Source organism: Lutra lutra, chromosome 9 (genome assembly GCF_902655055.1).
Source record: "Lutra lutra chromosome 9, mLutLut1.2, whole genome shotgun sequence".
Lineage (NCBI taxonomy): Eukaryota > Metazoa > Chordata > Mammalia > Carnivora > Mustelidae > Lutra > Lutra lutra.
Genome location: NC_062286.1, coordinates 89137072 through 89149069, shown reverse-complemented (window position 1 = coordinate 89149069; position 11998 = coordinate 89137072). Strand labels below are relative to the sequence as shown.

At 38.2% G+C, this 11998-nt stretch overlaps 1 protein-coding gene across 1 annotated transcript; it reads right to left on the bottom strand.

The window, feature by feature from the left end:
* Nucleotides 1-508: 508 nt before the first annotated feature.
* Nucleotides 509-10087, bottom strand: LOC125109302 (sulfotransferase 1C4-like). The gene is made up of 7 exons (XM_047746153.1): nt 9712-10087; nt 6895-7020; nt 5759-5856; nt 5140-5266; nt 4835-4929; nt 1888-2068; nt 509-961 (listed from the first exon to the last, which is right to left on the bottom strand). The coding sequence occupies exons 1-7, from the start codon at nt 9878-9880 to the stop codon at nt 846-848; spliced, it is 912 nt and encodes a 303-aa protein (XP_047602109.1). The 5' UTR covers nt 9881-10087; the 3' UTR covers nt 509-845.
* Between the last annotated feature and the right edge of the window lie 1911 nt (nt 10088-11998).

Below are 11998 nucleotides of genomic sequence, written 5' to 3'. Positions count from 1 at the left end.
AGAAACAGAGATAAGAGTTAGGAAGCTTAAACTAGTATGGACAAGAGGTAAAAGGTTTCTGAACTAGAAAGGTAGCCATACAAATGACACCCCAAGCAGGTAAAACTGACAGATATTGCTGTGGATGCATTGGAAGGAGGCGAGTCAAGACTCAATCATAGCATTGGCTGGAGTGAGAAAGAGACTTAAGTATAAAGGATATGATAAGAGATAGGGATAGATGTATTATAGTAAAAATACCGAGGTGAGTTGTAACATTTCATGGAGAAACAGAGTCACTTGATGGTTACTTGACTACCAAGACATTTCTAGGGGAAATAGTCACTATCTATATATTTTTGTGATGCATTGAAAAATTAGTCTGAACCAACACTTTGAAAACGTTAGTTTTTTTTTAATATAAGGAATGAAGCACTTTTTTTTATTTTATATTTTATAAACATATATTTTTATCCCCAGGGGTACAGGTCTGCGAATCGCCAGGTTTACACACTTCACAGCACTCACCATAGGGAATGAAGCACTTTTAATATGTCAACAAACACATGATCTGTAGGAAACTCAAATATAATGATAATCAACAATGACACCATGATTGTAACTAGTACCTCCAGTTACTAGTTTGTAACTCCAGATTGTAACTAGTAACTCCAACTCTCCGCCTTGTCTTCAATCTCTGCTAGCTTTATCCCTATTTCTTTTTTTAGAGCGAACAAAAGCAGATACAATAAACAACTAGTCTGAGAACTTGAATCCAGTATCATGTGGTCTGGGTAATAAGGTTTTATTGATTATTACCAATAAGTTGGTAATAGACTAAAAAAAAATTTTGGTTCTTTTCTTTTTTATGAGAATTGGAAGTGGAAAGTTATATTGGTATCAGCCATTTTCTTCTCGTAATCTTCATTAAATCTCTCATTCTGAGCAACAGTAAAGTGATTCTTCCAGTCTCCAACTGTCCCTGAAATTGTCATGTGGGAGAGAGTCAGTTTACCTTTCTCTACTCTCCTGTTTCTGTGTGAATTGTTCTACTCTACCTTTCAAGGAGCGCAATATTGGACAAAACATTTCTGTTGCTAACCTATCAATTTCATTCTGAAGGGAAGAAGAATTTCTTATCTGATTTGTGGGAGAGGGAGAGCCCATTATCTACCGATGCACATTAATGGGGGAAATAAAACTACCACAATTAAAACAGCAAGCCTGTGGGGGGATATCTTGTCTTTTTCCCCTGCCCTATTTGGATGTCAAAGTTTGGTAGGTGCTTATGCCTGTAGTTTCCATTTATAGGCCCACTGAGAGGGTCTTGTATGTGGGAGAATTCAAGGTATAGTTTTGAGGAAGAAAACTAAAAAGGAGGACCCCTCAAATTCTCCAATTGCAATCCTTGTTACTTTTCCACAGATGTTTTCTTCCCCGTTAGTGCTTAGCATCATCTGTTATCCTGGGTATAATTGTTTATTTTGTTTGTGGCTATAATATAACATTCATGAGGGAAGAAATTTCTGTGTTTTATTCACTGCTCTGAGCATTACCTAGAACAGTGCCTGACACATATTAGTCCCTCAGTAAGTATTTTTGAATGAATAAATCTGATAGCATAGAGCCCTTATAAACCCATTATAAAATGGATTCTTTGCCCCATCTGACTTAATTCAATGTTTTCACCTTATCAGCCAGATCTCTGGAGAGAACGGGAGGATGAGGAATTGGATGTACACACCACACCTCACTCTCCAATTGTTTTCATTTCATTCCCGGTGTTCTACTTCTTTTTCCAGAATCATTTATTATAGATCTTATTTTTCTTAGCCACAGAAAACTCCCTCAAATCTGTGAAAGATTGGACAATTCTTTAGGATTATGACCAAAAAAAACCATAAATACCTTTTCTCATGAATGGAGAAACAGAGTGGTTCATGATTGTAGTAGGAATTGATGAATAGTTTGCCATTGGATTCTGCTTCATAACATCAAATGAAGTGTGAAGGACAATTTTATCTAGGACTTCATCATCTAGGTTTTTCCCAATAAATTCTGCCAACTTCTGAATTTCGTGCTTTGGATTCTATGATGAGAGTCAAAAGAAAAGTGAAGATATGATATAAGATAATTGGTTTAAAAATATTGAAATGAGTTAATAACAGTAATCAGTAACATGTCATGAGTTAAAATTTAAACAAACATCTTAGGGTACCTGGGTGACTCAGTCAGTTAAGCATCCAACTTTTGATTTTGGCTCAGGTCATGGTCTCAAGGTTGTGAGATTGAGTCCCATGTTGGGCTCCATTGCTTAGTTGGAGTCTGCTTGAGATTTTCTCTTTCACCCTCTGCCCGTCCCCCTGCTCTCATGCAATCTCTCTCTCTCAAATATATAAATGAAATCTTAAAAAAAAAATCTCTCACAAGTACTCAATTTAACATGAGGACCCACACTGTTCTAATTTTTATTAACTGGAATTACTAAGTTTTTCTTGCTCTAACATGTAAACAAAAACTGAGTGGTATTAAGTGAAACATTTACTATAAAATAACATGCAGTGCATGGAGAATGCTTCACTAAAAGTTATGCCTAAGTGTCCTATGCAAGTCAGTTATGGGAGGAGTCTTGGTCTGTTAGATGTCTTACAGGGAGAGTCCATAGACCGATGATAAGAAGAAAGACATTGCAGAAGCATAGGGTCAGACAATTTAAGGAGGCACTCTCCTGTTTCTGACATTGATAGAAATATCCCAGACCATCTCAGTCATGGCAATAAGTGGTAGGAAAAGAATGACAGATGACTATTTTGCACCCATCAGGTACTCAAGAGGCACCCATGGCTAGTAAGTGTACTACCCAGCATATCCAGGTGTTCACGCATTCCTGAGAGGAGCTCAGTTCCAATGTTTCCTCATCAGAGGGACACACCACCCTGGGAAGCTGTGGCTATGGGAAGTCCCTATCTCTGGAAGGAGTGTTAGGGGAGTGCACGTGGAAAGGTTTAGCCTGACAACTGTGTCTTCTGCTTTAAAAGCTTGGATATCAAAAGTAGTACTTAATTTATTTGGCCTCACATAGACTAGGAATCAGCATGAGTGGTGGGAATATTGTGCTTTGAGTGACTAGTCAGGGCACATTCCAGAACATGATGACAGAAATACTTAAAAGGGCTCTAGGGACTCTGATGTTAGAACTACCAGTTCAGTAAAATTTCTTCCTGGAATTCATAATACTTCAGGATGCACCTTGTTAAAAGACTGTCATTCTTGGTGACATAGCCTTACTTTCCCACTGCTATGATACATATGATAGACAAGTATCACCTACATGGAGTTTTCTTATTCTGAGTTTAATAGCACCCTTCCTTCTGTGGCTTCCCCAGTTTGTCATATCTACCCATGAAAGGGAAACTCTCCCCTCATAGCATACAACTCCCTGCCATAATATTTCTTAACTGAGTATCTAAATCTAGAATTCTGTGAATAGATAACTCTCAGCACTAAAATAGGGATATGTTTGACATTTTCTGTTTGAAAAAACCATAGAGTGGAATCTAAGCAACAACAACTAAAATCATAGATATGGAGAAGAGATTGACGTTGCCAGAAGTGGGTAGTGGGGGGTGGGCAAAATGGGTGAAGGTGGTCAAAAAGTACAAACTTCCAGTTATGAAATAGGTATATCCTTGGGATGTAATGTACAGCATGGTGACTATGGTTAATAATACTGTATTGTATATTTGACAGATGCTAAGAAAATAGATCTTAAAAATTCTCATCACAAGAAAAAATTTTGTAACTATGTGTTGGTGATAGATGTCAGCTGGACTTGTTGTGGTGCTCATGTCATAATAAATACAGTTACTAAATCATGTTGTACCTGTAATTAATACAATGTTAAATGTCTATTATATCTCAACTAAAAAAATAGAAAAATTATTGTTTTACTCTTTTGATATTCTGTAGAAACACCTCGATGAGGCCCAGCAGTGACTGAACTTAGGAGTTGTGCGTCTAAACTAATGTGCCCACAAATCCCCTGGGCATCTTATAAAGTGCACATTCTGACTTAACAGACCTGATGTAGTCTCTTAGAGCCCCTAATTAGAGCAGCTAATCTGTGAAGCACCTTTTTAGTACCAAGACTTCCAGTGATAAATTGAAGAACAAAGACTGTAATTTTTGTAGATCTCTGTATTTAGTTAAGTCACAGATAGTATTTAGCATAATGATACATCAGTATATATACTATATATACTATATATACTATATCATTATATACTAGCTCCAATCAACATCATCTTATTTAGTCCTCATTGTAGATCTTGGAAGAGTATATGTTACTATCTAGTTTTTGCATTTAGGGAAACTAAGTCTCTATGATGTTAAGTGTCCTCCACAAGAATACTTGCCAGTAGGTGGTAAAGCCAGAACTTGAATTCAAGAATTTTGAATCTAAATCATTAGTATTCTCCATTACACTCTAATTTCTTAAATCATTTCTTGAGATTATGATGTTTCTCACGTACTAATGAAAAATCCCAAAATGTACTAGAAAATGTTTTCCTCTCTAAACAGAATTTTAGAGTAGACATGAAAGGGGAAAAAAGGTATCACTCATACTTTGCCTATCTGGAAAAGGTGTACCATACCGGATATGCTCTGGGGAGCTCCAGGAATTGGAGATGAAACTATGTGATACATAAACTCATGATATGCCATGTGTACTTTGATGCATGGACAGCAGCAGCCAATGAAATGCAGCATTTCTTGTTTCAATCTGTGGGTCCCCAGTGTGGTGCATACATTATGACCTAAATGTCTTATGGTCTATTAAAGCGTTGCCCCTCACCTTCTTCAGGTCCTCATAGAAGAGGTAGAGAATGCGATGTTGGTCTTTGGCTTTCCACCATCCTTTCACATGGTCATGCCAAGAACCCCAGCACACTGCAAAGAGGGATGAAAAATGGTAATGAATCATAGAAGCCCAACAAACAAATATTCCACTGAAAGTAGAGTTCCTAAAGAGAGGGAGAATATACTGATGATTTCTTCACAGTAAAGCAAGCAGAGCCCTGGCTGGTCTAAGGAAATGATTCTTTCCTTTTAGAGTGAGGATTTTGAGAAAAGGAAGAAACAAAAGCTGAATTCTCTTACCCTTCCCAGCCAGAAAACTCTCAAAATACTCTTCCCAGGTTCCTGGAGCAGGAAGGGCTTTATTCATTCTTTGGAAATGGTAATAAGATACCATATTGTCCTTTGGATTTCTTGCTACATAGATTATCTAGGAATGGCAGGAGGAGGGAAAAAAGCAAAAGTAGGATTAGACTTCTATGTAGTTATTGCCCATACAAATTATGTTCAAGTGGCTACATTCCATACAGATGAGATTTTCTGATGCGGTGTTCTTGTGATCATGGTCTTTGCAGGACTTAAGAATCAGATCAATCTGCATATTGATTATTGTGAAGAGATCTCTTCTTTAATAAGTGAGTGGTATTTAAAAAAGATTTTTTATTTATTTGTTTCTGAGAGAGAGAGAAAGAGAAGTGAGGGGTAGAGGGAAAGGAAGAGAATCTTAAGCAGACTCCACACTGAGCATGGAGCTCCCAATGTGGAGCTTGATCTAAAGGCCCTGAGATCATAACCTGAGCTGAAACCAAGAGTCAGATGCTTAGCTGACTTAGACACCCAGGTGCTCCAACAAGTAAAGTGATTTAAGAGGAAACTGAAGACCACTCTAAGGAGTAAACTGTGAATTCCTTTTTCTTTTTACCTTACAGTTTTTTTCTATGAAGGATGGTGGCAGCAGCTGGATGGGAAGATGTGTTTTCAGGGTCCGTGGTGAGGGCATTTTATTAGCTTGGTTCAAACCTGTAAAATTGATTTTTGATCACTTTCCACCATTTGTGGTTGCTTTAGAATCTTGTTGCTTCAATTGTTACTATTTTAGGAACAATTGAACAATTCAAAGTCACCTGTGCAAGCACTATAACTGTAAGTTTGATCTGAGAGAATATTTCTAGCCTATGAATGATTTTTTAAAGATCTGGAACCGTTTTTAACCTTAACAAACAAGAAACTAGGTAAATAAGAATGCAAAAAATTCATACTCTTCCACCATGAAATTATCTCACTTGGGCTCACCCTTATGGAATAAAATTAATTTCTTTTTTTTTAAAAGATTTTATTTATTTATTTGACAGAGAGAGAGATCACAAGTAGGCAGAGAGGCATGCAGAGAGAGAGGGGGAAGCAGGCTCCTCGCTGAGCAGACAGCCTGATGCGGGGCTCGATCCCAAGACCCTGAGATCATGACCTGAGCCGAAGGCAGAGGCTTAACCCACTGAGCTACCCAGCGCCCCAGGAATAAAATTAATTTCTAATGGAGAATAAAAACTTAACTTACTTTTGTATAAGCAGTAACTCCATTAGAAAATGTCTGGAGGGACGCCTGGGTGGCTCAGTTGGTTAAGCGGCTGCCTTCGGCTCAGGTCACAATCCCAATGTCCTGGGATCGAGTCCCTCATCCGGCTCCTTGCTCGTCAGGGAGCCTGCTTCTCCCTCTGCCTCTGCCTGCCATTCTGTCTGCCTGTGCTCGCTCTCTCTCCCTCTCTCTCTCTCTGACAAATAAATAAATAAAAAAATCTTAAAAAAAAAAAAGAAAATGTCTGGAGTACAAAAATGGCCATAGTTAAAAAAAAAATGCAAAGTCACAGAATTCATTAGTAATTGTTTGAATGCCTAGAATTTAATTTTTTTCTAGTTTTTCAAGGTGGTTGTATTAATTCTTATGTCTTCTCTATTAATTTTTTTCAGCTTGACTGCCTAAAATTTTGAGAGGGCTATGTGGTAGTAAAAATCCTAGGTGTTTATTTGGGCCTTAGTCAAGTGTGGCTATTTGAAACTTACCAGATCCTATGGATGGATGTATCCATTCGATGAAAGGAATTCGTATATGAGTAGGTGCTCGTTGACTTTTCTCAATATTGCCTTCATTTTGTATTAAGTCCACTATCTCCTGAGTCCATGTTGTTCCTTATTCCATTTGTAAGATGAAGATGCATAGACATTTAGTGTATTACATTTCTAAAAATATGATTATACTTTTCAGAACACCTCTCTGAATTTTAAAGCTAGGTTTATACTGGAATTTAGAAAACATCATTTTTTATTTATGTCTTGTGTTATCATAATGTGAATTTTTATACAAAGGCTGCAATTTGGTGTGGATATTATATTGGTAAATAGTTCACTTTTTTGCCTGTCATAACCATTAATTTGGATTTTTACCCAATCGATGTAGCTGCATTGTTCTAAGAAAGACAGAATGAAAGGTCTTTCTCACTTGATTATAATCTCTGGAGAGTAATCACTATGTGGTTTTCAGGCTGTTTCCCAAGCACATAGTATGGGGCTGCCACATAGGAGGTATTTAATATATGTTGGTTCCATGAACAAATGAATGATTAGTACCTGGGCTTGATATTAATCATTAGTACTTAGATTTCATTTTCAACTTTTTCTCAAATTTTCCCTTATCTCAGGGACTAGAAGGTTAAAAAGTGTATTCCCTAGACTTCTTTACCGCTAAGATTTTGAATACTATTTAGACACTGCTAATGAAATGCATTGGAAAGTGGAAGAGTGGTAGAGGTCATTCTTTCCGAGGTAGTGACACTAATGGTAACTCCAATAGGTAGACATTTTGCATAGGCCATACCACATTTTGCTGCCTAGTTCTTGAACCCGAGAAGCTACTGGAAGAAGGGCCTCTTTCTCCAGCCTCAGTTTCTGTGTGCTGCCTGATTCTAGACTAATATAGTTCCTACCCACTGAATCTTCATACTTTGATGAAGAACTGTTGTACTAGGTATTTTGACAAATCCATGTTGGGAAGATAGTTGACAATTTTAGGATGGTTCTCTGAATCCTGGATCTGGGCTTACCTTCCTGCAGTCTATGACACCAGCCCTCATTACAGTTGCCTTTTCTCATACTGTCAATTCAGTGCTTTTAGGTCTACAGGAAGGGCGTAAGTCAGGGAACAATGAAAAAAATTACTTTTTATATCCTAGACGAGTTAGGTCTCTAAGAATTTCTAGCACCAACTTTTTCATAACAGGGTAAAGGACCAATATTTCTTTAGCTATCTAATCAAAGAGAGAGCTGTTTACACTGATTTGATGTATTCATTGAATTTACAGCTGTTTAGAGTTAGCTGACTTTGGGGCAGGCTGACATGTTGCTACAGGTTTGGAGATGAGCGGAATGACTTCTCAATTCATCCTCTAGAAGTCAGTGATTTTAGAATATATTTTTCTCTTGGCTCATTCCCAGAGTATTTAATTATTCTTTTAAAAATTTAGGTATAAACCACATTTTTAATCTATGCTTTTTCTTCTTCCCGTTAAGCAATATAACCTTTATTAATGGGTAAGGTTTTAGTGATGATTAAATGTTACATTAGCTGGCAAGCAGGGTTTTTTTTTTTTTTTTTTTTTGAGTGTGTTGTTTGGATCATTCAAGTTCTATTAATTCTAACCCATGAAAACTTTAAACAAACCAAGTCCTACTGGTCACATTTGGCAGGTGGAGAAAAGATTAATTTTTAAATATTATACTTAAATGATGTAACCATGTACTGAAGTGATGACAAAGTAGAATTGTGGACAAAATTAAAACTGTGAGATGTGATTCTCACCAGTGATGACTTTTACATTCACATTAGGAAAGTTTAATCCTGAACAGGCTCCTGATGAGTAAGATTAGAAAATTAGGAACAATATGAAAGTGATGGATAAATGGGAGTCTAAAACTGCCTTCTGCTGGCAGAGTCTTTTATCAGGATCATTAGAGATAAAGACTCAAAAGGGGTTTGAACATACAATCTAAGAAAATGCTAGGTTTAGATTTTTTGGTGTGTGCGCACAAGTGTATGTTTCAATATGAACGTTTGTGTGTGGGTGTGTATGTGGAGTTATTGACAGGGAGCTTGGTTTTGCAAAGACCAAATGTATATGCAATCTGGCTGTGAATTGAATAGTATATTTTTAGAATACCTGCAGATATGCACAAATATCTGCAGAGAACTATTTCTCCCTGGTCATCCTAAAATTTTTATGATACAGTGGCTGGACTCAAGAAATCTAACTTCTGTAGCAACTTTTGTTAAACTGATTACTGAAACAAGGAAATAGGTTCAAAACATACCACAAAGGAAGATAGAAATCAAAAGAGTAATTCTTAGACCCTGAATTGGGAGATTTTGAGGGCTTCTGGAGGGTGCTGAGGTGAAATCAGCATTGAGGAGCAAAGCGCCTCTAATTCTTCACCTTTTGGGGAAATCCCTTTTGTAGCTTACACACAGACAAAGCAGCGGGTCCCCCCACCCTGCCTTTTTTTTTTTTTTAACAGGATCTGCACTAAGAGCCTGCATTGGGAACAAACAAATCAACAATCTAGTCCTTTACTTCTTGGCTGTTTGAGTCACTCCTGGGAAAGTAAAAAAATATGTGCATTATAAGAAGAATTAAATTCTTAAAATTTTGTGCATTATTTTAGTATTTTTTTCTGTAGTTTCAGTTTCCACAAGTGTTTTGACTTAGCCATATCACTCTGTCCAGTAAACAATTTTCCAACCCAGATCAGTTTCTTTATTTCATTACTAATATTTTCCCCACTCACCTTCCTAATTCTCTTCTTCACCACCCCCCTCCTTCCACCTACCTGCTTTAGGATATGTGGCAATAAGAAGATCATTGGACTTGGCTTGGAAGTTCCAGATCTGGTCCCATGAGTCACAGGTAGGTGTGGGTTGCAGAATCCCCTTCACATAGTCGACAGTTATGCGCTCTGTTCCATCAAATGTATCATTCTTTGTTTTGTTTAAGGCCATTAGTGTCAGAAATGAGAGTCCTGCTCCAGAAAAATGTTACTGCTCAATCTGCACAAAGCTGAGGTCTATTTATTGCACAGACAATGCAAAGCAGGCTGCAAGTTCTTCCTGTACAGCCTGGGGATGGCTGGCCGTCAAAGGGGAAAGCAGCTAGAGGTCTGCGGGCCCAAGTTCCAGGAAACTCAGAACTACTGTTTAGGCCTTTGTACCGAGGGCGTTTTCTTAATGAGCTCCAGTGCTCCTCCCTGCCAAGCTATGAGGTAATACCAGAGGCCCTCCCAAATCCTGGCTGCAGGGTTAAGGTTCATGTTCAGTCCTGCTCTTCTGTGTCAGTTTAACAGGAGTTAGTGCCGTGTTGTTTATGTTTTTCATCTTTGTGTTTGTAAAGTAATTCACAGATATTCGTTGTTTCTTCTGTTAATTTTAAGCTAATTAAAAAGTTACAGAGAATTTGCTCATGGAATTAGATAGCAGTATAGAATAACTTCCCTGAAAGGCTGAAGGGAAATGTGTCAGCTCTTGGCAAGAAGGTCCTAGATTTGAATCTCTTAGGACAAATATCCGGAAGGGTCAGTGTTGTTATTTTTAAGAGTAAAATAAAATATTCTCTATTACGGAAGCTTCTCTTCCTTTTGTAGGCTGTACAGTGTCAGTTTCAAAACAGGCATGTCTCATTTAAAGCAAAAGAGTTGCGGACAACTCCTTGCTTTTTCCTTGGAACCGTTTCTGGTTCCCTCTTGAATTTTCTTCTCCTGTTTCAACCATTACTTCTTCTCTGCTGGCCACCTCTTGAACAAGACTAGATTCCTTTTTCTTTTTTTTTTTTTTTTGTGATTTATTTTAGAGAGAGAAAAATAGAGTGAGCATGTGCACATGAGTGGGGAGGAGGGGCAGAGGGAGAGAATCTCAAGCCGACTCCCTGCAGCATGCAGAGATCTCAGAATCTTGAGACCATGACCTGAGCTGAAATCGAAAGTTGGATGCTTAACCCATTGACCCACCCAGGCCCCTCTCCTTTTAGTTTTTAACTGCTAAATATTATAGGTCACCCACCTAGTTTTCCTGTGTCTGACTGTGATGTAATAAAGAATGTATCAGGTCTTTGTTTCTGGTTCCTTGCACAGAGTTTCAAAAACTCCTGGAAGTTCCTGAGTGACTGGAGTATCTTTCGTTATTCATAATGAGTCCCTTTAGACTATTCCTGAGTTTATGTTAATGAGGTTACTCCTGATGGGCCCCTTAGATAGTTTCAGAGGACGGGCTGACCACACCCGAAAGATCAAGGAGGTATTAGAGGGTTGGAACTTTCAGTCCCATATCCAACCTCCAGTGAAAAGAAAGGGGCTAGAGACTGAGTCCAATCATGTGGCTAATGACAGAAGACCCCGGCAAAACTGTTCACTGAAGCTCAGTGGAGCTTCCTGGTTGGTGAACACATTGATGTGCTTGGAAGGTGGTATATCCAGATTCCATGGGGAGAAGGCAAAGCAGCTCTGTGTTCCGTCTCTGTCAAGAACTTGCCCTGGGCACCTCTTATTTGGCTGTTCCTGATCTGTATTTTTTAGGATAAAACTCTAACTGTAGGTATAGTACTTTCAGTGAGTTCTGTAAATCACTCATTCTAGTGAATTGTTGAACCTAAGGGGTCATGGGAAACTCCAAATTTATAGCTGGTTTGTCAGAAGTGCAGATGGTCCCCAAGACTTGTGGCTGGCATCTAAAGTAGAGGCAGTTTTGTGAATAACTTTGTCCTTAATTTGGGGTGTGCACTAACTCTAAGTAGTTAGTGTCAAAACAATTGAATTGTAGAACACTCAATGGGTGTCAGAGAATTATTGTTGGAATATCTTTCTTGCCCTAGGCTTTTTCAGAATCCATTCTGTTTTGGGCAATCAGTACTTTCACTTTTGCTTAAAACTCTTCCCAGCCAACCTTTTGTCTGTACCATCATTTGCAAATATCTTCTCCCATTCCGTGGGTTGCCTCTTTGTTTTGTTGACTGTTTCCTTTGCTGTGCAGAAGCTTTTGATCTTGATGAAATCCCAAAAGTTCATTGGGAGGAGAAGGGAGTTGAGGGAAATTGGAAGGGGAGGTGAACCATGAGAGACTATGGTCTCT